This window comes from Trichosurus vulpecula, chromosome 7 (assembly GCF_011100635.1).
Source record: "Trichosurus vulpecula isolate mTriVul1 chromosome 7, mTriVul1.pri, whole genome shotgun sequence".
NCBI classification, from domain to species: Eukaryota; Metazoa; Chordata; class Mammalia; order Diprotodontia; family Phalangeridae; genus Trichosurus; species Trichosurus vulpecula.
In genome coordinates, this window is record NC_050579.1 from 61215025 (window position 1) to 61241872 (window position 26848).

At 39.4% G+C, this 26848-nt stretch overlaps 1 protein-coding gene across 1 annotated transcript in view; it reads right to left on the reverse strand.

Moving 5' to 3' along the window:
- Positions 1 to 10453: 10453 nt before the first annotated feature.
- Positions 10454 to 26848, reverse strand: part of GNAI3 (G protein subunit alpha i3) — a 44335-nt gene continuing 27940 nt past the window's right edge. The window contains exons 4-9 of the mRNA XM_036766491.1: positions 22468 to 22625; positions 21570 to 21698; positions 17321 to 17450; positions 16442 to 16595; positions 11790 to 11995; positions 10454 to 11691 (exon numbers count right to left, since the gene is read on the reverse strand). Coding sequence (XP_036622386.1) covers positions 11805 to 11995; positions 16442 to 16595; positions 17321 to 17450; positions 21570 to 21698; positions 22468 to 22625 — 762 coding nt within the window. The 3' untranslated portion in view covers positions 10454 to 11691; positions 11790 to 11804. The remainder of the gene's footprint in view (positions 11692 to 11789; positions 11996 to 16441; positions 16596 to 17320; positions 17451 to 21569; positions 21699 to 22467; positions 22626 to 26848) is intronic.

Sequence of the window (26848 nt, forward strand, 5' to 3'; positions counted from 1 at the left end):
AGATGTAAAGCTATGATCCCCATTTTTTTAAAAAATGAAACACTAAAGCAGGCACACCAAGTAGTCCAAAAGTTATATCCATTATAAATGCTGAGGAAATGGAGGCATCAGCAGCCAAGAACCTTAAAGTTTTCTACACTTTTGGGGGGCCAAGGAAGAGTGGGTTCAGACATGTGGAAGCTTTGGGTATGTAAACTCTTTCCAGTACACACCACAACTTACAGTCGGTTATCTGGATTGGAGAATCAAAATGTGTTAGAGATAGGACTTGGTTGCAGAATCAGAATGTGTCCGAGATGGGACTTGAACCCAGATCCTCTATCCACTACATAATGTTGCTTTTTTAGGTACATAATGGCTGTTTAATAAATGGTTGTTGAATATTGTAGTGAAAACAATGAAAGGAAACTCATCCAAAGAGCCACAAAACAAGCAGAAGTAGATAGTCCCCTACAAAAATCAAAGCTATTCACAGACTATACCCTCTGCCTCTCACAATGTGACCTATATAGAGTGGCCTTGACAGTTATTTTTCCAGCTATGCAAAATCCATGGGGCTGTGCAAGGGATGCTGATTTGGGTTTCAGCAGAAAGGAAATCAGAGAATTATAGTGTGTTAAAAGGGACCTTGGAGCTCATCTAAGTTCAACCCTCCTCATTTTACAAATGAGAAAAACAAGGCAAAGATCTAAGTAATTTGCCCATTGCTAGTAAATGGCAGAGCCCATACTCAAACCTGGGTCTTTCTTCCATTCTGTAGAACAATGGATATGGTTCCTGGGGTTATCCGCTGTACATTCCCTGCTCTCTTTAGAGCTTGGGAAGAAACGGTAGCTGTAGTCGGGCTTTTCATATACCAATCACGCAAAACTCGCATTTCAACTATTGCATGTTCCTAGAGAACAAAAAGGCAGCAAGTGTTGATTTAGGCAACAGAAATCTCGGCAATAGGGCCCACGTAATGTTGATTGCAAACCAATAATATACCCAGTCAGGCCAAGGAAATTGCTCCCTTGAACTCCTTGAGGGGGGTGGGGGAGAGGACAAGAAACCTTGGAAATAACTTGACAGGAGGTATTTAAGTAAAATCCAGATTTAGCAACTGCAAATACCAGCGAGGAATGTTCTTGGCAGCCAAGATTTAGTATGTAAAGGAAAGCGTTGATGAAAATGAAAACCTGCCCCTTGCCAGAAACATACATTCACACTTTTGTCTGCTACCACCAATATTGATAGTATGGAGCCATATGAGCCTAAGATTCACTGAAAAATATATCTGTAGCTGTTAAATTTTTGTATATTTAATGGTATTTTCCTTTTTCCATTTCCCAAAAAAGAAACATTTGTGAGCAGAATCACCACAAAATTGAGTGAAAAAATATTCAGACTACTTCCCAGTTTTCCCAACTTCTATGAAATTCTAGCTTATTTTTTTTACTGTGACCTTTAAACACACACACACACACACACACACACACACACTCTGGAGGTTTAACATGGCTGCTCTGAGACCAGTCCTGATCAAATCTCAAAAAGGAGTATGCAATTTAAAGTATAAAAATGTTTAGATTTCTTTAATTGTGTCCTTAATAGCTCATATCACTACTGATGTGGCAGCAGGCTGGAGCGGTAGAAAACATGCCAAATTTGGAAAAAAGACACCAAGTTCAAATCCTAGTTCTGCTATTAACTACCTATATGACCCTGGACAAGTCCTTTACCTTTACCATCCCTATTTTCCTCTTTGGTAAAATGAGGGTATTGAACAGGATGACCTTCTTATTCAATCTATGCTCCAATCATCATGTGATGACAATCTCCCAAGTGCAAGAATCATAACTAGGCCATCCTTTAGAGCATCAAGCAAAGGTATATTTAATGCTTTTGAGAACAATAAACTATATGCAAGCAAAACTGAAGCTTAAATCTTATACCAAAGGGTCTCAAAATATCAGAAATAATATTCTGGTCTTTTGGTTAAAAGACCAGGAAACGAAAATCAAGACTTAAGTAACAGACAAGAAACTCTTGACCTGTAATAGTCCTTACTCTGGACATGAGATCCACCAAATTAGATGAATCAGAGTTTTCCTTGGCAGATTTTGTGAATGGAATAGACACAGCTGAGAGAGGGGCTGTGCTGCTGTTCAAATTGTGCTAACTATGATGGATGAAGTACTAATGGAGAAAGGAAGACATCCTGCCTCACCTTTCCTACTCGATTTTCCTCAACTGCCAGCATTGCTTCAGTGTTGGACCTCGAAACTCCAGTATGCCTAAATCTACATTCTTGTAGTCCAGACTGGTAGAGAGGGCAAAGAGGTTTTCTGGGTAGACAAATAAATAGGAGTCTGGGGACAGAAATTTATTGTCCCCCTTAAGCCAATAGTGATATGAAGATAAGCAAGAATTGAATTTAAATCTAAAACAACCTTCTCTGTCCCACTTAAGTTAAAAAAGTGGAATAACTACAAACAAGTAGCATTTCATTTTAGTCTTCTACTTGTGGTATGACAGTGGGGTTCAAAGGCATAATACAGCACATCATTTGCCTGCCCTACAATTTACTTTAATTATCTGGATTGATCAGAAACTTAACTCTTGGGCTAAGGGGAGGTCTCAGGTAGTTTGGTGGAGTAGTGGATAGAGTGCTAGACTTGGAGTCAAGAAGACCTTAGTTCAAATCCTGCCTCAGATATTTACTTGCTATAGGACTCTGGGCAAGTCACTTAACCTCTATCTGTCTTGGTTTACTCATATGTAAATGAGAGTCTGAAAGACTGAAAAGGTCAGAGGGCGATATTGAGCACGGAAATCTCTCCAGTACTCAAGGTGATCAAATGTTTGGCCCTAATAAAGGATGAACCAGAGAACTAAAGACCACTGGGATGAGAAACTAAATTGTATCTGTCAAACCAATGTAACAAAGAAGAGTTTGCAGTCTAAAAGCCTTTTAAAGTACAGAAATGATCTGCCCCAAGCAGTGTGGTGAGCTATATTTAAGAAATATATATATATATACTATTGTGCTATAAGAAATGATAAACAGGCAGACTTCAGGAAAACCTAGAAAGACTTATATGAACTGATGCTGACAGGAGCAGAAACATTGTGCACAGTTGTGAGATGACTAACTTTGATAGACTTGGTTCTTCTCAGCAATGCAAGGATCCAAGACAACTCCAAAAGGCTCATGATGGAAAATGCTATTCACGTCCAGAGAAAGAACTACGGAGTCTGAATGTAGATGTAAGCATACTATTTGATCTATTTTTTGTTTTGTTTTGTTTCTTCTTTCTCGTGGTTCATCCCATTGGTTCTAATTCTTTACAACATGACTAACGTGAAAATGTTTAATACGAATATATATGTAGAGCCTATAATAGATTGCATGCTATCTTGGGGAGGCAGAAAATATTTAAAACTCAAAAGCTTGTGGAACTGAATGTTGAGAACTAAAAATACATTTTTTGTAAAAAAAAATACATACATATATATACATATGTATATATATATATACACACATATGTATATGATGCAAGACGTAGCACTGATGCCACTGAAGTTCAAATCCAGCACTGGCATCGGCTAGCTGTATGACCTTGGCCAAGTCATAACTTCTTTAAACCTGTCCTTCTCTAAAATGGGGACACTAAGAAACGTCCCACCTTTCTCACAGCTTTGTTGTGAGCTTCAAGTGACAGTGTGTGGAAAGTATTATATAATTATTTTTATCCCTTTTCCTGATCCCACTAGTTTTCACCAAGACAAGAAAAAGTAAGCAGCAGGATTCATATAGTCCTTTATACCCAGTTCCCCTCCATCATCTGCACCATATCCTCTTCCCCCAAGACCAAATAAAGGAAGAACAGTGAGAACATGGGAGCAGTGTCAGCAGGACATCGACCCCCCTTTATCTTCTCAGTGATTCTGCCATGGTATTTTCTTTGGTCTTTTCAGTTTCCCCTGGTATTGGCTTTTACTCTCATAAGCTTCTCATCGCATAGCACAATAATCCAAAATAAGCAGCACTGGATTTTTTCAAGTTTCTCGTTTATTCTTCCTTTTAAGGAGTACTGTTCTAAAATAAAAATAATGGCTAACATTTATATAGTGCTTACTTATTACGTGATAGGCACTGCGTTAAGCGTGTTACAATTACTGTCTGGGAGGCAGGTGCTATTAGTATGCCGCTTTATAGATGAGGATATTGAGGCAAACAGGAGTTAAGTGACTTGGCCAGGGTGACAGCTATTGTGTCTGAGGCCAGATTTGAACTCGCGTCTAGGTAGTGCAGTGGATAGAGCACTGGGCCTGAAGTCAGGGGAGCTCCGAGTTCATATCTGACCTCAGACAATCACTAGCTACATGACCCTGGGCGAGTCATTTAACCCATTTGCTTCAGTTCCTCACCTGTAAAATGGGGACACAATGGAGAAGGAAAAGGCAAACTGTTCTAGTATCTTTGCCAAGAAAACCCAGAATGGGGTCACAAAGAGCCAGACACAAGTGAAAAACAACTTTCTGACTCCAGGCTCCGCACTATCTCCACTCTGCCACCTGGCTGCCCAAAGTGTGGAAGAATATTGTATTTGAGAAAGAAAAAAGCAGGCCCTTTTCATTAACTGGTGCCACATAATTTTTTAGGTGGGAGAATAGTGCCAAGCGTATCTGTTATCTTTTTGACGCCCTCTTGGCTACCCTTTAATAACACCTGGTGTAAGGGCAGAAAGAATTAATTGCTCTCCAAGAGGATACAGACTGGGAATAAACTTGAAAAGGATAAAAATCTGAAAAAACACGTTTTAGAAAAAAGTAGGTGTTTATGAATTTCGTTTTGTGTGACTATAGAGGATTCTACTCCACGAGCATCTGTCAGGTGCCTGTGCGCTGTTATGTGCTACGGATATAATTACAACACTGAGAAGAGCTCATCCCCTCAAGGAGCTTCCAGTCCATACGGTTAAGTCATAAATATGCCTATCCTGTGATGCCTTACATGTCATAAATATCCAAAAATATTTACTGATTTAAGAGTTGACGGACTTGGGCTAGGCAATCATATCTCATTCACAGAAATAAGGAATCCCATTGTACTCTGTGCTTGTCAAAGCAGTTCTGGAAGCCACATTTTCAGAGGCAGATAAGGACAACCAAGATGGTCACCAGACTCAAAACCGCGTCGCCTGAGGAGCAGGGCACATCTAGCTTGGAGAAGAGACCGTGGGGAATATGACAGCTGTTTTTGGCTTTTTCAGTGTGGCTTGAGGGAGCTAGGAGTAATGGGTCAAAACTTCAGAGAAGTATATTTTGACTCCAAACAAGAAAGAATAAACTAACACAACTAGAGGAACTTTCGAAGAACTCTAGTTGTTCAAAAAACAGAATGAGTTAAAACCTCGAGAAGTGGTAGGTTCCCCATTATGGAAATAGAAGTTTTTAAATAGATGCTGACCGCTCAGAGGAGATGCTGTAGAAGGGGATTCCTGTTCTGCTATGGATTGGATTAAATGACCTTTGAGAACCTTTCCAAGTCTAGTTTTTAATCATCAAAGTTAACTCTTTTGTGTCCAGGTTCCTGGGAATGCTTGAACCAGGCTGGCCTTACTCCCGTAAGAAGGACTATCCCTACTTATCTGAAGCCTGCTAACCTTTGGCTGAAGACAAATTTATCAGGGGAATAAAGTGAAATAAAACAAGAAAACAAAGTCCTTGTTGCTGTACATTGGAATCTAGTATGGATTAAGGTCCAAATAACAGGGCAACGGGGGGGAGGGGGCAGAGGGGAGGTACACTCAAGGCAGAGGGCAGGGAGAGAAGGCCTCTGGAAGGCCATGGTGTTCCCTTCTGTCCCATACATAAACACACTCTCTGTGGACAAATTTACTCCCCCATGCATCTGGCTGGGGTCAAGTCAGCTAGTAAACACTTAATCTAACAGACTTTGTGCTCTGTGAAGGGTTCTGGCCTTTTGCCATCCCATGCTAGGCTTGGCTTCACCTACCATTAGCATGCAGAGGGGAGAAGAGTTCCATTGGGTTGAACCTGCTGGCCAATACAGATGGTTAAAGGAAGAGGAAGGTGGGGAAGGGTGTCAGATCTGTAACGTGTAACCTCATGGCTGAGCTAGTCCAGTTGGCAGGAATAATTAAAAGTGCTCTCCTGTTCATATCCAAATTCCTAGAAAAAGCTGTCTGGACTTCTTGTTTTTATTTCCTCTTCCCCAATTCACTTCCCCTTCTCTAGCAATCTGGCTTCTGACCTCACTACTCTATTGAAACGGCTCCCTCCTAGGTAGATGTTGATAATCACAACTAGCATTAATATAGCACTTTACAAATATTTAATTTGATCCTCACAAGCACCCAGGGAGATATGTGCTATCATCATATCCTATTTACAGTTGAGAAAATGGAGGCCAACAGCAGTTATGTAACTTGCCCAAGATCACACCACTAGCAAGTGCCTATTCTGAATTCAGGTCTTCCTGACTCCAAGTCCAACACACTACCCACCGCGCCACCTAGCTGCCAATGGTCTTTTAGATTGTTCCCATAGCTTTTTTCTCGTTTCTTACCTTTCTTGCCCTCTTTATAGGGTGTCTCTGTCCACCAACTTCACCTTCCTGCAATCTTCTCCCTTGACTTTCCTATGAAATTGCTCTCACTTGGTTCTTCCGTCTGACTACTCTTCCTCATTCTCCTTTGCTGGCTCAGTCTATGTGTTGCCCTTTTAGCCATGATCTTTCTTCTTCTGAGGTCATCCCACATCACCAACTGTCTGTTGGGTATTTCCAACTGGATATCCCATAGGTATCTCAAACTCCACATTTAAATGGAACTCATTATCTCTTCTCCCAAACCCGTCCCTCCAAACCACCCTTTTCCCCTCTTTCTCATTGACCCCTCCCAAATATCAAATCCTGTTTCACCTGCATAACATCTCTCACCTGTCTACATCCTTCTCTCCACTCACGTAGCTGCCACCTTATTACTTTTTGCCCTCACTGCCTCTTCCCTGGACTTCTACATCCAACAGCTTTCGGGCCTTTCTTTAAGCTCTCCTCTGCACAATCATCCTAAAGCACAAGTCACGTGATATCATGCCTCTAGTCAAGAAGCCTTAGGATAAAATAAAAACACCTCAGTCTGGTGTTGAGAGCCCTCTGCAATCTGTCTCCAGACTAACTTTCCATCATTAAATTTGTTAATTCTCAGAGGTTTCTGGGAAGACTTGAACCAAGTCTGCCTCCACCTCTAGTACCAACCACCTCTAGAAGTCAATCCCTGCCTTTTCTGACGACTGCTAACCCATTATCAAGGGGATAAGCAGACTGAAATTAAAAAAAAAGAAAACATTTCTTATGACTTTCCTTTATATACTTCACCTTCCAGTAAAACTGGCTTGTTTTGTCCTTGAACTTGACCTGACACTCCCTTGTCTCTGCCTTGACACCCTTGTCCCCTTCATTTGGAATGTACTTCTTCCTCATCTTCTCCCCTTAGGATGACTATCTTCCTTCACAGTGTGGCTCGTGTGCCCTTGGTAATCCCCTTCTCATTTCCCTCGTCACCACACTTTCCTCCCAGAACAAAAGCTCCTCGTGGGCAGGGAATGCTTTTCATTTTCCCACACAGCAGGCACAGAATACAATCAGTGGATTGGATTCGAAGCTAACTAATGATCTGCAGGAAGGTTTCGTGTCTGTGTCCTAAGGTGTCTGTCCATGGCGAGTCCTTCACCAATAGGGGGTGGCCTCCATTTCTGCCTCTTGTTCCAGGTGCAAAAATTCCTAGTTATAGTTCTGCCCAAAGTTTTTGTTTTGAGGGTGTGGGGAAGGGGAAGATGGGACCAAAAATGGCAGATGTCTGCCAACAACGAAATAACTGAAGTTGTTCCTGTTAGGGCATGTAGAGAAAGTTCCTCATTTATTAAACATTCATTTTCTTACCTTCTGTGGTTAACTTGGGCACTAACTGCCCTACTACCAAAATCATCTTTGCTAAATCTTCAGCTTCTCCCTGGAAACGTGACTAGTCTACTTTATTTCTGATGTCTTTTAGGGGATCACTTTCATTATTAGTTATCCCTCTGAAATGCATCCATTCTAGAAGGTAGAAATTCCTTCCATATATTCTGCCTGGGACCTGAAGACTTTTTATTCTAATCACTCAAAATTACTTCTCTTTACCCTGAAGGAGTATGTGTAAAAGCCTTCCTACAAAAGGCACATCCCCAGAATGTCGGAGAGCCACAATCAAACGAAAACACAAAAATGGACTCGAAGGCCAGCTATTTTTGATTATTGGTCATTTTAGCTATGGACATCAGTATTACACTGACGGTAACTGTAGGTACCCTGCTACTTCCTATGTTTTACAATACAGCAAGGGAAATACTCTTCTCTCCTTTTGGCTAAATTCCCCAAGGCCATCTACAGATAATGTTTCCACTTCATCTCTTCTCATCTCTTTGCAGTCTGGCTTCCCACTCGTTCCACTGAAAATGCCCTCTCCAGACTTAGTTGCCAATCTGAGTGGCCTTCTCTCAGTCTTCATCCTTCTTGACTATTCTGAAGCCTTCAGCACTGTTGATCCCTCTCCTCTGGCTGTTGATCTTCATCCAGGTCAGGCCCACTAAGGTGGCTGTCCCCTTGAAGCTGCCCACGGCCTCTTTTCTTCTCCCTATTACTTTACTTGGTGATCTCATCAGCTCTCATGCATTCAATTATCATCTCTATGCAGATGATTCTTGGGTCTATCTAGCCTTCTCTGCTAACCTCCAGCCTCGCATCTCAGACTGGACATACCATGGACACTTTAAACTCAACATGTTTGATGAAAACTTCCCTCATCATCTTTTCCCTTTCCTCCCAACTTCCTTATTATAGGCAAGGGCACCACAATCTTCCCAGTCCCTCAGGCTAGAAACCTTGATATCGTCCTGGACTTCACTCTCACTCTCCACATCCAATCTCTTGTCAAGGCCTGTTGATTTTACCTTTGCCACATCTCTCATATACACCCCCTCTTCTCTTCTGAAACTGCCATTATGCTGGCGCAGGCCCCTCATCCCCTGACATCGGCGGTATTGTGATAATCACTTTCTGAATGCTCTCCCTGCTTCCAGTCTCCCTCCACTCCAGTCCATCTCCTAACTCAATCACCAAAGTAATCTTCCTAAAGCACAGGTCTAACCATGTGTCTCCCCTCACCCCCAATAAGCTCTAATGGCTCCATATCACCTCCAGAATCAACTACAAAACCCTGCGTTTGGCTTGTAAAGTCTTTTGTAACACAACATCTTCCTATCTTTCTTAGTTGTGTTTGCTTCCACATACCCTTGGCTCCAGGGACACTGGCATCCTTGCTCTTCCTTGCACAAGACACTCCACCTCTTGACTCTGGTGTCTTTTCCCTGGCCATCCCCGAGGCCTAGAATTCTCTCCACCTCCTGGATTCCCTGGCTTTCTGTCTCAGCTAAAATCCCACCTTTTACAAGAAGCCTTTCTTGATCTCCCTAGCACTAGTGCCTTTCCTCAGAGTGCATCCCCAATTTCTTCTATGTGTATTTTCTTTGTGTAGAACTGTTTGCATGTTGTCTCTCTCCTTAGACTGTGAGCTCCTTGGGAACAAGGGTTGTCCTTTACTTTCCTTTGTACATCCGAAGGTTAGCACAGAGCCTGTTGGTTTGACAAGTCCAGCATTGACAAGGGCCTGAGGAGAACAAAAATCTTTTCTATTTTTAAGAGACCATTACTAAATAGTATTTAATACCAACCACAGTTAAATTTTTCAGCCAGAAAAATATGAGGCTACATCACCATGGGCTAAAGTGCCAAGAAGATACCGTTTTAAATTTTTATCCCCAAAGCCCTGTTACATAACCACTATCCCCTTTTACTAGAGGAAAGTTAAGTGGCTAACGGATACAAAGGAATCTGACCCCAAAAGGCACTGCTGCTTTAACTACTGATTTGGAGTCAGTCATAACCACGGAGACTCTTTTTCTTCTAGAGTATTTAATGACAACTGCCACATAAGTAATACAGAAGAATGTGTCACTGGGCAGTGGAAAGAGCGCTAGATTTGGAGGCAGAGGACCTGGGTTGAAATCCTGCTTCCGTCATTTCTGACCTGTATGACTTTGGGCAAGTCACTCAGACTCTCTGGGCCTCTGCCAGTTTGGCTGAACTGTATCAATTCTAGCCTTTTCCACCTATAACTCTGTTACCATGTAATAGTAAAGCACAGTAGTGATTTGGCACGTAGCCAGAATGTGAATCTGAAAATGGCACATGATTATCATTTGTATCAGTATGGCATGGGCACAGTGGTTGGAAAGGGGAAAGATTCCCCCATACCTAAATTAAGCCCTTCTCAGACATTGGCCAAGTCAGAGTTGGCAAGGACAAAAAAAAAACAGAAAAGGATATTCCCAGGAAGGACATGTGTACATCAGGAGCAAAGCTGGACTCTTTACTCACCATTTTAATACTGTTGACAACTATAACAGATAGAAATCTGTACAGACTGACAAAATAGAGGGGGGGTGGGGGGGAATCCCAAATTGCAAGTTTCAGCAAAAGAAGATATTGACTCAAGTTTACTAGAGTTAACATTACTACAGTAAAAACAGTGGCAAACAGGGATTTGGCACCACATTGACAAAGCAAAGGCATGCACTGTTAATACAGATTGGATGTCTCTCAATAGAAAAAAGGCCATGGCAGATGGAAAACAAGGTGCACCTTTTACAAAACTCCCCCACTGACTTAAGACAAACACACAAGAATCAAAGTGGTCAATTTAGTAGATGTGTAGCAACAAAGTCTTTCATCCAGTTTGGAATTTAGCAATTTGTCTCTTTAATCGGCAGCTGTCCAGGGTGTGCCTAGGCCCAAGAAGCTGGCTTTTGCATACTACAACAGTCTCAATTTGAAAAGTAGTAATTTGGTAATCAGCATAAACCAGGTCAACCCTCAACCATAAGCTTAAAAAAAATAACTATAATCCTACTGCAGAAATCTTCAATATCATTTCCTTTTAGAAATTATTGTGGTCCTTGGAAACAGGATGGAAACACAAGCTTCATTCAAAAAAGTCATCATGGCCACAAGAACTCAAAACAACCTCCAGCTGTGGTCATATTAAATTCTGATCATCCCGAGAGTTAAAAACAAAGAGTTCCTACTAGGAGGAACACTTTCAAAATGATCTGGTCATACCATGTGCATAGTTAAGTGTTTGGGGTTTTTTTGTTGTTTTTTTTTTTTTTTTTAATAAAATTTCTTTTGCAAACAAGGAAATAAAAATTTAGTAAAGTTGTATTTTTTAGATGAAAAAAACTTTAAAAACGGACTAGTGGTGGTCTGTTAAGAGAAGAAGAAACAAGAATAAGCTACATATTTAAGTTGTGGAACGCAGCACCTCAAATTTACACCAGCTGTACGCGCCTGAGATTGTGAAACTCTTATGCTGTGATGATCAAGTCATACTTCAGAGCTGCTCCATTTCCAATGTCTGACTTTAGCATGTCATGTCAATCAAGAGATCCCTATTACAGAAGATTGTGCTAAAGAATGTGAAGATTCTGCATGTTGCTGTCATTCCCCTGGTCCCGTTCATGCTTGCACAGCTGCCCTATGGGGCACCAAAATTAGTCTGGTTCTTACATTCCACACCATAATCCCTGGGGAAAAAGAATATTTTTTAGACAGTGAAGGTTTATCAGAGCAGGCCAAAATATTATTCTAGTATGGATATTAAGAACATACACTAGAGTTTTACCTTTACGAATTGCATTTAATAAAGCCCACATTCCTTTAAGTTGTTTTTAATGATGACATCTGTAACAGCATCAAAAACAAACTGCACATTTTTGGTGTCGGTGGCACAGGTGAAGTGGGTATAGATCTCCTTGGTGTCTTTTCTTCGGTTTAGATCTTCAAACTGACACTGAATGTACGCAGCTGCTTCCTCATATGTATTAGAACCTGAAAAAGTAGAACACACTTGATACTTCTGATTCATGTTATTGTAGCTGCATAAACTCAAGTAAATAAGACAGAACTTCTAAATACTATTACCGTATGTTTGCAATACTGAAATATAGGACACATTACCAAGATGGTAGTCTTTCTTTTTGTGAAAGTACCATGTGACTCTGAATAAAATACATATGTCATTAAGCTTTTTGCATCTATCTATTAAATTCAGTTTCTTCAACACTATGTTGGAAGTCGATAATTTTCTCATTAATCTTTTTGTTTGATTTGTCATACTGTGATAGTAGAATATTGAAATCATTTATCACTATTTTCTCTATGTTCTTAAACTACTGCAACCTATTCCTTTACAAATTTATCTGATATTATTTGGCATATGTTTATTTAAAACTGATAAGCTCATTCTGAAAAATTCCCTCAAATACATTATGATTTCCTTGTTTCTATCTCTTGTACATCTTTTTTGCATTAAGTTAAATGTTTCATGTAGGCAATACTGCTGGGATTCTGATTTTTTTTAGTCTATGCCACAACCCTTTCCTTTTTATTGAGGAATTAAATTCATTCACATTTAGAGTTAAAACTGTTAATTTAAATCCTCTACTATTCTTAAAAAACAACACTGTATGGATACTTAAATTTTAATGCTGAATATCATTCTTCTTTAAATTATTTGTTTTGTCAGCAGGAAAAACAAAAATTCTTTCTTCATTTCTACCAGTAAATCAAATTTAGTAACTCATTTAAAGGCTATTTCGATCTACTTCATGGATCACCACAACCAAAGAACTTATCACCTACCAGCCAATCTCCTAGAGATGTTTCTCTCTGTACTTGGCTAGACTAGACAGTGGTCAGTAGATACAATCTATTTCCAAGATTAAACAAAATTCTTATATTCCATCTTAAACTCTGCAAGTCTCTTTAATATCTGGATGCCTGCTCCTTTGTCAAAAATAGGAGTTTCCCCTTGAAACAGTTGTTACCTTATATTAGTTACCATTCCTGCCTGCCCGCCCCCATCTTTCCCCCCTTTTGTTTATCTGGAATGTTTGAGTCGTCTATATTTTTTAATCAACAGGGTTGATGAAATTAAGTAATCAAATGAGGAATTCTACTAGAATAGTAATAAGCTAGAATAGACATGAAGACTTTACTACATTTACTACAATTACTACAACCCTACATAGTCTCTAAAAAGGAAAAACCCTTGGGTAACAACCAAAAAGGAGAAAAAAGTATGTGTGGGGGTGGGGATTGGGAGAGGAGATTGCTTCAGACCCAGGGAAAAAAACTGGGAGATTGGAAGATGGTATTTCTTGAGTACAAGTTTACCCACAATCAGAAAACTTAGTGCTGCGTACTTTAGGCTCATATTAAATCCTTTTCCTAGTATTCATAACTAGTGAATCAAAACTGGTTTACAAGTCATGCACTTCACCTTCAAGGGTCAGTTTACTTTTAAGGGGAATTAGAATTGGAGCCTTATGTTAATTGGGGAGAAGTCTGATAATCCCTATTTCAGCCACACTTCCAAGTCCTACACACAATGCCTTAGTCACATATTCACTACTTGTGGAGCCATGACTACAGCCTGAGAGTCAATGAAGATCAACCTAAATATCAAAATGATATTTCACTGTAATTTTTAATCACAAATGGAGTGACAAAACACAGATAAATAATTTTATAAATGGGATCATATTCCAAAAGTAGAGAAATGAGCCACAGTGCTGAAAGGAAGTGCTCTTAAGAGATTTATGAAAACTGGAATTCAAGTTCTATTTAAGACAGAAAAGCATGAAGAAATGGAGTAGTTTTCATCAGAACAAGGGTTTCAAGAATAGAAGGAAAAAACCCTGGTGAGCATTAACTAGGAAAGAGATTTCAGAAGGTATGAAAAGAGCTTGATAATGGTTGGAGGCAGGCAGCTGAGCACACTGTGACTGACAGAGGTGCTGGCAAGGGCCAACAAGTCAGGCCAGGGAGTGTCCACATGCAAGATGCAAGCAATATCTAATAGACACTGAAGCCCACAGACAAGAATTTGGATTTAATACTATAGATGATTTCTTTGACAAATTTGTAGGATAGAAGTGACATGGTCACTTCATGGTGTCTGAAGAAAATGATTTGGGCAGCAACGTTCTGGATTCCTGGAGCTGGAAAGAGGAGTGAGGCTTTGATCTGGATAAGACTAAAGCAGTTGCTTCTTAGAAGAAGGTGAACTAAAGCCTCTAAGAAAGTTCCCTGAAATTTCTGGTCATTTATACTGATGGATATCCAAAATTATATAAACTCTACAATTGGTTCTGAGCTAGTTTTTTCCAACATGCTGCACTTGGCCTGATACACATTTGGGAGCATGTTCAAAATACAACATAATGCAGAGTTAAGTAAAATTTTTATTACCTAAAATGTAAGAAAGCATTAGATACATATTCTGAAATAACAACCAGAAACTCTTGAAGAGGAAATGGAGTTTTTTTGGCAAGAGTAACTGAACCATGTGATTAGTATCTTCCCAAAAAAAGAACATCCCTCATCTTAGTCTTACCATATGTTTCCTGGAGGGCAAATGTGTTGAAAAAGGTGGGCAAGTTCAAAAATCTAGACCTAACACAAGAATGGATTCTAGCCAGCTGGAAAATGACCCCACCACTTGATCAAAGCTTCCCTCTCCATGATCACCATAAAATTTTTAATCTAATAATTCAATATGGCCTCTCCTCAGAATTTCCTTATAGCTTCTGATATGGTTGACCACTACCTCCTCTTGGACACCCTCCCTTCCCTTCCATGACGCTAATCTCTCTTGGTCTTCCTCCTATCCTTCCTATCTCCTCCTGTCTGATCATTCCTTCTGTCCTCTTTACTCAATTACTGTTCATACCTTCCTCCTAAATTCCAAGGCTCCATTCTGGGATCCCTTCTTTACTCACTCTACATCCTCTCAACTGTCTGTTGCATATCTTTTCCTGGCATCTTAAACTTATTTAGATCTAAAATAGAACTCATCTTTCCCCACTAACACTTCTTCAAACTTTTTTATTTGTATGAGGTTACCACCATCTTCCCAGGCTTCCAACTTTGGAATCAGGCTTGATCCTGATTGGCCCCACAGCCAATTGTTAGACAAATCTTATTGCTTCTTCCTCTGCAAGACCTTCAGCATCTGTCCCCTTTTTCTACTCAGCTATACTCACATCTCTCCCCTAGACTGCTGTCACAGCCTCTCAACTAATCTTCCTGTTGCAGTCTCTCTCTCCTCTATATCTTCCACACTGCTGTCAAAACAATTTTTTTCCTAAGGCATAGATTGTACCTTGTTGTCAGCTCCCCACTGCTTAAAGAAAAAACCCAAAAAACAATTCTTTGCCCTAGCATTTCAGGCCTTCCTCCTCTTGTGGCTACCTACCTCTCCAAATCTATCTACTTCATATTCCTCTTTTACATCACCCTCTATATTCCAGTCCAACTTGAATATCAGTCATTCTCCAAATCCAATACTCCGTTTTCTACCTCAAGCCATCCCCACACCTGAAATACATTCCCTTCTTACTTTTACTTTTCAGAACCCTCATCTTCCCTCAAAGCCTGCATCTCAGGTGCAACCTCTTCCACAAAGTCTTCTCTGAAATCCCAATGGTTAATATTTTCTCCTCCCTCCATTTTCCTTTTTACCATATGCTTGTTTGTGTAGATTGCATATCCTGGCCATAAGGTATGTAGGATCCTTGACAGCAAGGAATGTTTCATTTTTGTCTCTGTATTCTCAGTGTCGAACACAAAACTTTGAACATAGCAGGTATTTAATATATGTTCAATTGAACTGAGTTACTGAAGAGACCATTTACCAACTGGCATATATGAACACAGAGAGTCATTTGTATACAAGAAACAATTATTAATCAAGTAAGGTAACATTTATAAAGCACTTTGAAAACCATAAGGCACTGTGTAAATGTTGGCTATTATCAGTAGTAGTAAAAATCCCCAATCAGCGTTTTATCTACATTTTTAATATTTTCATTTATCAAAAAAATGTCTGAAGTAAAGTCTACTTAGTTTATTAACACCATTATGCTTCTTAAGTGATGATGAATTTTAATTTTACAAGTATGTGTCTTACATCTGTGACAAGTAATCTACGTTCATACTTGTACTATGTCTGTATTTTATCAATGTTAAGTCACCTCAAGATGGCAAACTTGCTGAAAATAAAGATTATGTATAAATTAAACCAGTTAACTCTACCATGCCTAGAATAACACCTTAAGGGATACTTAAGTGCTTGGTGCTTTTACTCACACCAACTGCTGCCCCCTACAGTACTAGGAGACTTTATACAAAAAGCACATATATAGGTCACAATGAGATGTGGTTCACATGATCAGAAATGCTGACTGAAAACTAGTCTTTACTGATCTTTACCTGTATACTCTGGGTAACAGATAGTTAGGGAGCTCCTTCTTATCTTTTCCTCAAAAAGGTCTTTCTTGTTAAGGAAGAGAATGATCGATGTGTCCGTAAACCATTTGTTGTTACAAATGCTGTCAAACAGTTTCATACTTTCATGCATTCGGTTCTGGAAAATTAAACACAAGATAACACATCACGAACAAAACAGGCAGAAAGTTCATCACTTAGCAACTTAAAAATAGTATTGAGTTTTAAGAACACAGACTATCAGAGAATAAAATTCAAAGGAACTCAAGTCAAGCAACAAGTTACACAGAAGATCATTCCCCCAAACCAGAAATTATTCTTCATTTTTGCAGTGAAAATAGGATTTAACCCTGTCTATATCCCGAATGCTATTAATATTTCACTAAATATTACACTAAGGCATAGGGAAAACAAATCACCTTTAGACTAGATAACTTGTAAAACTGCCTGATTCCATTTGTTACATCTGTATTACAGCCAGTGTAGAATGGTAATCAACATCTCACTCAAGACTCATAACACACAAGGAACAGATGTCAATAAAGCACACGTTATCTACATTTACTTGTTCAAAGGGATCTTTGGAGAGCTCTATCTGCTCCGATGGAGCAGATCATCTAACGTGTCCACTCACAAGGAGAGGAAGCAAGAAAGTGCATCATCACATGGCCTGGTCTCCTGCTCTTGGAAGTTTAACGTAAGGGCATTAGTTTTCAGTTCAGTGAAAAATCTGCACACATGATATAAAAGAGGTTCTCCATGAGAGAAGACTTCTTAAAATATTCTTTTCCTCCTCTACTCCTCATGCCTTATACTTTTTGGCTCTCCTGAGAAGCCTATTCACTGTAATGTTCTGCAACATACCATCTCTTCATCTTCAGCTAAGACAAGGTCATAATCGCTGAGGGCCACACAGAATATGATTGCTGTCACACCTTCAAAGCAGTGAATCCACTTCTTTCGTTCTGATCGCTGACCCCCCACATCAAACATTCTGAGAGAGGATAAAGAAGAATTCAGTAGAGTTATACACCCACCCTTGCCTAGCTTCAAATGGTTAGAAAATTTCCCACTGAAATTTTCAAAAACCTTATTTAAGGGAAAGGAAGACCAAACAATGAGCTAATGAAATATAGTCAATCCCAATTATCTGAGATTATGGAAAAAGGAAATTGCATAAGAAAACGAAATGCAAAAATAATCCCCATGCCTAAAATGATATTTTTGCTACATCTACCCACTGCTCTTGATTTGGTCCTCTGGATCCAAACAATACAAATCTAATTTCTCCTTTACATGACAACCCTTCAAAAAATTAAACATGGCTATCATATCCTACCAACACTTTTCTCTAGACTAAGTTTTTCTGGTTTCTTTGACCCAATCCTCTTACGTTATGAACTTAAGACCTTTAACCATTCTAGTGGCCAGCCTCTGGATATTCTAAAACCTACAAATGTTCTTCTTAAACTGTAGCGCCCAGAATTAAACACAATACTCCACATGAGATCTGACAAAAGCAAAGTGCAGTGGGATGATCACCTCCCTATTCCTGGAAGCCATGCCCCTCTTAATGCAGCTCAAAATGGCATTAGCTTTTTTGGCTGTCACATCACACTGCTGACTCATGATGAGGTCGCTGTCAATTACAAACTAGATCTTTCTCAGAACAGCTAATGTCTATCCATGCCTCAATCTTGTATGTGTGGCACTGACTTTTTATATCCAAGCGCAAGACTTTACATCTACCCCTATTAAATTTCATCTATCAGATTTAACCCAGTGCTCTAACCTATTAAAATCCTTTGGATTCCAACTAACCTTCCCAATTCTGTGTTGTTTGCAAATTTGATTAGCATACCATCTATATCTTTATCAAGTCATTAATAAACATATTAAACAGTGCAGGGTCAGGCACTTGGACTCCAATGCAGAACTCCTGCCACCACTGGCACTGAATCCTTAACAACTATTCTCTGTGTCTGGAGACTCAAATAGTCCTGAATCTATCTAATTATATTCTAATCTGGTCTAAGTCTCCCCATCTTCTCCAGAAGAATAATGAGATGCTTTATCAAAAGCTTTGCTAAAATCTAGGTAGCTTTTATTGACAGATGATGTCCCTCATCTATAAGAGTTTAGTAACACTGTCAAAAAAGGAAAAATAAGGTTAGTCTGGCATGGTAAAGTCGTGTAGGCTCTTTATAATCACCATTTCCCTTTCTGGATATTCACGATCCATCTCTTTAAATATCCTTTCTATAATTTTCTCAGGAATCAAAGTTTACCGGCCTGTAGTATGCAGATTCTACTGCCTTTTTAAATTTGAAAATTAGGATATTTGCCCTTCTCCAAACTTGTTTTTCCTTTCCTATTTTTCAAACATCTCTGCCAGTGGCCCAACATTCACATCAGTCAGCTCCTTCAGGCCCCAAAGATAGCTTTATCTGGTCCCAGGTGACCTGAATTCATCAAGGGCAGATAGATGCTCTCTTCCTACTTCCTAACTTGTCTTGAGAATCAATTGCCCATTGGTCATTTTTGTTCTGTCATTTCCAGTGTAAAGGTGCAGAGAAAGCAGAACCACAAAGGACTCAAGCAGCCCGACTTTATTGCCTGTTATTATCATACCCTCTACTACTGATTAATTCTATATGGAGGGGTAGTCCTTCTCCTGGGAAGCTCGCAAATCTACTGCAGCAACATATTTTGTTATTTGTTGTTAATCAAATTCAGGAGAAAAACTGCCTTGCTTATTCCAAAAATGTTCAAATAAGTCACAATCTTACCAGCAGGACCTTTATAGATTTTATACATTTCAAAACCACAACTGATGGCTAACAGTACCAAAAGGCCTTCTGCAAACTCTAAATCCTATAAAGGAACAAAAAAGCTTTGGTTACAATGATGAAAGAGTGGTAATCTCTTAGAGTGGGACCACAGTAACATTGAATTCAGCCTATGCCTGAAAAAGGAGCCAAAAAGGGAGCCCTACAATAAATCCTCAGCAAGCAGTTATTAAGCCTCGAGACCTCCAGTATGGAAAAATCCATACCCTCCCAAAGCAACACATCTCACTGTAAGATAGACATAATTGGGAGAAGTTTTCCTGACTTCAAGCTTAAATCTGCTTCTCTGTGACTTCTACCCACTGCTCCTGGTTCTGTCTGTTGGAGCCAACAGACCAAGTCTAAATCCTCTTCTACCTAAACAGCCTTCAGATACTTAATAAAGGCTAACATGTCCCACAAAGTCTTTTCTTCTCCAGGCAAAATATGCCCAGTTCCTTCAACTTATCCTCATCTGACATGGACTCAAGGCCTTTTATTTAGGCTGAACTCCTAGACTCTCTAGTTTAACGATGGCCTTCTTATAAACTGTGGCACTCAGAACGAGCATGATACAGGATTCTCACCTCCTTCTTCCCAGAAGCTCTGCCTCTTTCTCCCTTTCCCTCTCCCTTTCCCTCTCCCTCTCTCTTTAAAATGGCAGGGGAAGAGTGGCCCTGTAGGGGAGGAGAGTGACCACAAAATGACTAGAAAGACAGAGAGAGAGAGAGAGAGAGAGAGAGAGGCAGACAGACAGACACACACACACGCACACGCACAGAGAGAAAGACAGAGAAGACAGCTTTAGTCTTTTTTAAAAAATTTATATTACTTTTGGCATTCTTTTCTTTTTTACAATTTGAGTTCTATATTCTCTCCTTCCCTCCCGACTCTCCCAAGTTCTGTCTCTTTTAATGCAGATAAAATCGGATTAACTTTTGGCTGCCACATCATGCTGTTGCCTCCTATAGAGCTTGTGGGCTTCTAAAAATTCCAGATCTTTTTCAGACAAATACTGCTGTCTACCCATGCCTACCAGGTCTATTCTTGTGAAGTTAATTTTTTTGGACCCAAAAGTACGACTTTACATTTATCATTACTGAATTTCATCTTATTAGATTCAGCCCAACATTCTAGTCTGTCAAGATCTTTTTGGATCCTGACTATAATAGCCTTGTCTATAGTGTTAGCCTTGTATCATATGAAAGTCTGATGAGTATGCGATCAATAGCAATCTAAGACTTCCAGGGAAATTATTTTACAAGGTGTTATAAATTAGCTATTGTATATAGTAAGTGCTAATAAATATTTTTTCATTCATTTGTTATTAAAAAAAAAGAATTCTACCAATAGACAGCAGCTTAATCAAAACCTGCATGTTAGAACAAGAAACTGATTTAGGAGTAGAGTAAGAACTGGATTAAAGATGAAAAGAAAGGGCATAGAAAAAGTGACTCATGACCTTAGAAATCAAGAATGCTTAACAAAGAAGGAACCAAAAGCCATGTCTGACACATAAAAATTACATGAAGGATGTTGAAGTGTCTAAATCTAAAGTACCTAAACTGTTTGCACTGACCTACTTTAAGCAAAACTATAGTATTAGCCTAAAAAATTTTCTCCATCAATATCTCCCCTTTCCCCAAAATAACTCCAGTCTTAAGCTATTTCAACATATTGTTTGAGAACTTTGCCACACATGATGCCGTGCACAATATCAGTCCAAGGGCCAAGACAATATCAGCTCCATTAGAAGTAAAGGAAAAAATGCCGAGCAAACAGGAAAAGGATAAAACAATTGGCAAGAAAAAGCACTGATCTTATAAAAGCAAAAAGGCAGGACAATGAAAGCTAAATAGTTAAACCAGAGAACTGGTAATCAAAAGTTCCCTTTAATATTTTTTACTCTGTGAAACAGCAAACCATTCAATACCTGTATTGATGATTCCAACGAAAAAGCAGCTGAAAAGATTAAAATTAAAATAAAATAAACTAGTATTCACAGGAATAATTCTACTTATAGGTAAATTTAAATTTCATTTACAACCTATATCTAAAGAATGAAGTTATTTGAAGTTACTTGGAGGTAGAATGAGTAATGAATGCTTGCTTCATTCGGCATCATGAACAGAGTGAGAAGTAAATTACTGACTGATAATTATGAAAACAATACTCAAAACTAGGTGAGAATATCCCCTGGAGAATTTCGCCCCCAATTAAAAACTACTCAACAAGAAATACAGTTCTGGGTTCAGCACACTCAGGAAAACAAAAAAGTCACTTACTTGAAGTACAGGTCTTTGAAAGTGAAATGGGTCTCAACTATCCCTGTGGTTTTCACTCTTGTCCGTAGGACATCTTGTTGAGTTGGAATATAGCTGGTTTGGGATATTCTATCCAAGTCATTTAGGTAACTAAATTAAAATACAACATACTTTATTTTTAATCTGTGACACCAACCACATACCAAGCAAGTTAACAGAAAATGCTAGCAAACTTGTCAACAAGACAAAAGCATCTTTCTTTATACTTCAGTAAGGCAGAAATACAATATGATGATCTCTAGTGTCTCAGAATTAAAATACGGGAGGAAAAAGCATGGATAAAGTTCAACTGGCGGCTCATTTGCAATTTTACATCAATTTTAATCTGGAAAGCGAATTTCATGATGCCTCAACTTTAACACTCACTACCCTCTCTCTCTACCTCATAGTCATCCACTTGTGACCAGGATTAGGAATAAGATTTATTTACAAATGACTAGTACAAGAGGGTTCTACACAGAAGCCTATTACAAGTGCTAGTCACAGAGAATGGGCTATGAGAGAAAAAGAAAACATAATGATAATTTCAGTCCACAGCTGGCTGTCGGTGTGAAGCACTAATATGCAACAGTCCTTAGTGAACTGGCAGATAGCCAAGACCCCAGCTGCAAGGGATTTTCCCCTCCTCCACTTGTTCACAAGAATATCGCAGCTGTATTTTCACTATATCAATAAGCTTCCCTTCAAGTTAGTGGAATGGTTCTACAACACTAAAATGAAACAATTTTCACGAAGGATGCTATATGGCTTTTCTAAAAGATGTCTGTTATGCATATTTCTCTTCAAAGATGAACACTGGAGCTTCTCCAGGGTTCAGAGTCAGTTATTTCCTATGTCATCACTAAGAAAAATTACTTACTATGAGGCAGAGTCATTGAGCTGATATTCCCTTGATCTGCTAAAGCAGGCTTGCACTCCACCATCTCGCCATAACCGTTTAATTACTCCTGCTAGTTCTGGGGTCATGACCCCCTCTTCAGCACTACCAGCTAAAACAAACAACTGCCGAGCATCATCCTAAGGAAAAGGGTTTAGGGCAGAGAAAGAAACAAACGTTAGGTGAGTCTTTTATTTCCTAAAACACTTCAAAGACAGGTTCAAGTTCTATATGGAATAAGATTTGTCTCACTGAATCAGAAAGGTATCAAAAAGACCATTTGTCTCTTCTTCCCTAAGAAGACAATTTGAGAACTTAAATCCACTTACCTTTCTTCCCTTAAATCAAAGGTACCATTTCTACCTAGAAGATATATTGTCATCAGAAAAATCTTGTGCTGAGTGGAGAAATGATGATCACTAAAAGGGAGCCCCTTTTGACTAGCCCATGGATTCCCCCTGTAGCCATTCAGGGTTACTTACATAATACAAAGCAGAAAGATCAAAAGACAAAGGCTCAATGTGCAGTTGCCCCTCTTCCGTTTTGCTAGTGGGGGGCAAAGATTTGTTTTTGTTTTTTTTTTTTTACAACAGGTCTTTATGCAGAAAACTGAAACGGAATCTCTAGGGCTCATGAAATGGTTAAGTAAATTTCCAATAAGAAGATGGGATTTATTTCAGGAGTTATTTCTCTAGCTAACATCTAAGGTTTCCCTATATCAGAAAGAATAGTGTCTAACTAATCTTAAAAGTGTACACAGGATACTCAGAAGAAATATTATGCACTAGGAAGAATGGGTATGGGAAGGAAGGCCAATTTCTATCTCTTACATAAAATTCTAAAAGAAACTTGCTACTTGTTCTAAGAGTAATGCATTCAGAAAAGGTAACATCAAGAGTGGGAGTTATTGTGACTTGCTTCTTGCAAGAGTCCATCAAAATTACCTTCTAGCACCACCCTTCCCTTCTCTTTCCATCAGTACATTACAGTTAACACTGCCAAATTCAGTCTCTTCCCTTGATGATTTTTTATCTACTATAACCTCCTTCCTCTTCTAATATATGAGATTCCTATTCCTCCTTTCAAATATTACTTTCAAAGCCCCTCTCTTTCGGGGGGGAAAAAAACCAAACCAAACTTCTCTGACACTTGCGACATATACTCTCCTCTTTGTGTTGATAGGGAAAAGTTGGAATAAAAGTATTAATCATTAGAAATGTTGAAAAATCAAACTACATTCTCAGAATACTAAACATTTACTGTTATCTTCTATGGGTATGGTGTTGTACCTACAATGTGAAGCTTTGAGGGGAAAACCCTTCCCTGCCTTTTTAAAAGTTTGGGCCATTTCCAAAACAGTTCAGAATGTTACAAATAAATCTTACAATCATAGCATTCTATTTTAGAAACTGACTGTTAACACTTCTTCTTTACTGTCCAACCAGCTCCCTTCTGGCTTAGTAAGCCTTCTAACTACAAACAGCCCCCTTCCAGTGCAATAAACTCCCTACCTGTAAGTAGATAAGCAAGAGCAGCCCCATCCTGCAGCTGGCTTCGTTCCTGGCCTTCTCTCTTCCAAACCAATCATAAAACAGCCTAACTTCTGACCTCTTTTAGGCAGAGTTGGGCAGCCAACAGGGAGGAACAGAGAGGGGATAGAATAACACTGTGTGCATGTATAAAAGAGAGAAACATTAAAAATAAATTATAAATGACAGCAGGGAGTACTCTGCGTGTGCTAGAGAGCTCAAGAGACATACAAAGTCTAGGAAGGATTAATGATGTCAACAGTGTTCAGTGAAAAGAGCGGCCCACAAATTAATAAAAGTAATTTGATCGAGTTGAGAAGAGTAAGAAAGAGAAGGGGGTGAAAGAGATAAAGGAAGAGGAGAATAAAACAGTGGGTGATCAGAAAGGATTACTGTAACCTAAATGGAGGGGAAAAGGTTGTTTGTTGCTCAGCTGTTTTAGTCGTGTCCAACTCTGTGACCCCATTTGGGGTTTTCTTGGCAGAGATACTGGAAAGCTTACCATTTCCTTCTCCAGCTCATTTTACAGATGAGGAAACTGAGGCAAACAGGGTTAAGTGTCTGAGGTGAGATTTGAACTCAGGTCTTCCTGATTCTAGGCCCAGGAAAGGGAGAGAACAAAAGGTAAATACAGAAGAGGAAAAGGGAAAGGAAAAAAGGGGGTGGGGGTGATGAATCTACTTTGGTTTCTCTAATCATATAAATTTTTTTCTTCTCTCATGAGCTTAGAAAATAGGGTGTCTCTTAATGTGATGCTTGCATCCTACAAAAATGGGTATTCTACTAAGGAAGGAGAGAGAGGGAAAGGGAACATATGGCACCTACTACGTGTCAGGCACTGCGCTCGGCACTTCGCAGATATTATCTCATATGATCTCCACAACAACCCTGAGAGGAAGTAATAACTAATAGCTAACAGGGCCTGGAGTCTGGAAGACTCATCTTCATGAGTTCAAATCTGGCCTCAAGGCCCTTACTAGCTGAGTAACCCTGTTTGCTTTAGTTTCCTCATCTGTAAAAATGAGCTGGAGAAGGAAATGGCAAACTATTCTAATACTTTTGCCAAGAAAACTTCAAATGGGGTAACAAGGAGTCGAACAGGACTGAAATGATTAAAAACGACATCTACAGAGTGCCTACAATGTGCTGACTTCAGTGGTAAGCACTTTACAAATATTATCTCATTTGATTCTCACAACACTCCTGAGAGGCAGATGCTCTTATTATCTTTATTTCACAGGTGAGGAAACTGAGGCAAACAGAGGTTAAGTGACTTGTCCAGGGTCACGTAGTTAGTAACTGCTTGGGGCCACATTTGAACTCGAGATTTTCCTGATTCCAGGTCCAGCGCTCCAGCTGCCACCAGCTGCTTAAGAGCACAAATGTAATTTTTCCTTCCGTTTATTAAACCTGTCTCTGCTCATATTTCTTCTTAGTACTAAACCCTCTGGTTCTCTTTTCTCCCCTTCCCACCTACCAAAAGCCTGCCTTGACCAATTGGTTATACTGCCTTTCACAACCTGGCCCCAGCTCACTCTCTCCCCAATCTATACTCCATACACACTGCCTTCTCACCTCTACCTCTCAGAGTCCCTGGCTTCCCTAAAGGTGAAGTTTAGGTGCTATCTCCTCTTGTCTATTCCCCCAGAAATTACTTTGTATTGACTCTTCTACATTTTGAACATTTTGTTTCCCCCTAACATAGAGATCCTTAATCTGGGGTCCACGAACACACTTTTTAAAAAATATTTTGATAGCTACATCTAAATATAATTTAGAGTCCAATGTGATCCAGTGTATTGTCTTCTATGCATTTAAAAACATCATCCCAAGAAGGAATCCAGAGGCTTCACTAGGCTGCCTGAGCGGGCTATGGCACCCAAAAGATGAAGAAGCTCTGCCCTAATTAACACCAAGAACAGGAAAGGTTTTGCTTCCTGCCTTTGTACTCCCAGAGCCCAGCATCATGACTGGCACAAAGAAAGTACTTAATAAATTCTTGTTGAATGAATGAATGACTACTAACCCAACATGACTCAGACAACTTCTTTAATTTTACCTCCCTTCAACAATTATATATTCAAAGTGTAACTAAATTAAACTGTACTTTTTGATGCAATGCTTTGTGGGGTACATATTCTTAAGTCATTTCATGTATACAAGCTATGCTCCAACTAGACTCAAGGTTAAGACAGCACCTCAAATAATGCTGACTGACCGTCAATTACAAGAGGCTATTCTAACTCGTCTCCGTCTTCCTGAAGAGCTGTTTCTAGCCATCACAATTACTGATGATGTCAACAAAGTCCCACAACGGAATGAGAACATTTTGATTAAAGACTTAGATTGCGAAATCAGAGCTGGAGTCAGAGATCACAAAGTCTAACCTGTGAAAGTCTAATCCATAGTCTGATTCCTAAACAGGAATCTTTCCTATATAACAACCCCAGCAGTGGTCATCCAGTTAATGCTTTAAGACCTCTAGAAATAGAGACCTACCACCTCCTAAGGTTAGTTTGCTCCATTTTTCAATAACTCTGATTCTTGGGAAGTTTTTCCTTACATGGAACTGAAATCTGTCTCTGCATCTTCCCCCATTAATCTTAATTCTACCCTCTTGCATCATAACAAACAAGTAAGTTCTCTCTTACATAACAGACCTTGAAATATCTCAAAATAAATTATTGTAGTCCCGTAAGTCTTTTTTTTTTCTAGGCTTAATGTCCCCAGTTCTTTCAATGGATCCTCACATGACATTTTTTCAATTTGTCTACATAGCCGTTCTCTAGAATTCCAGCTTAATACACTTCTCAAAATGTGATACACCCCCTCTC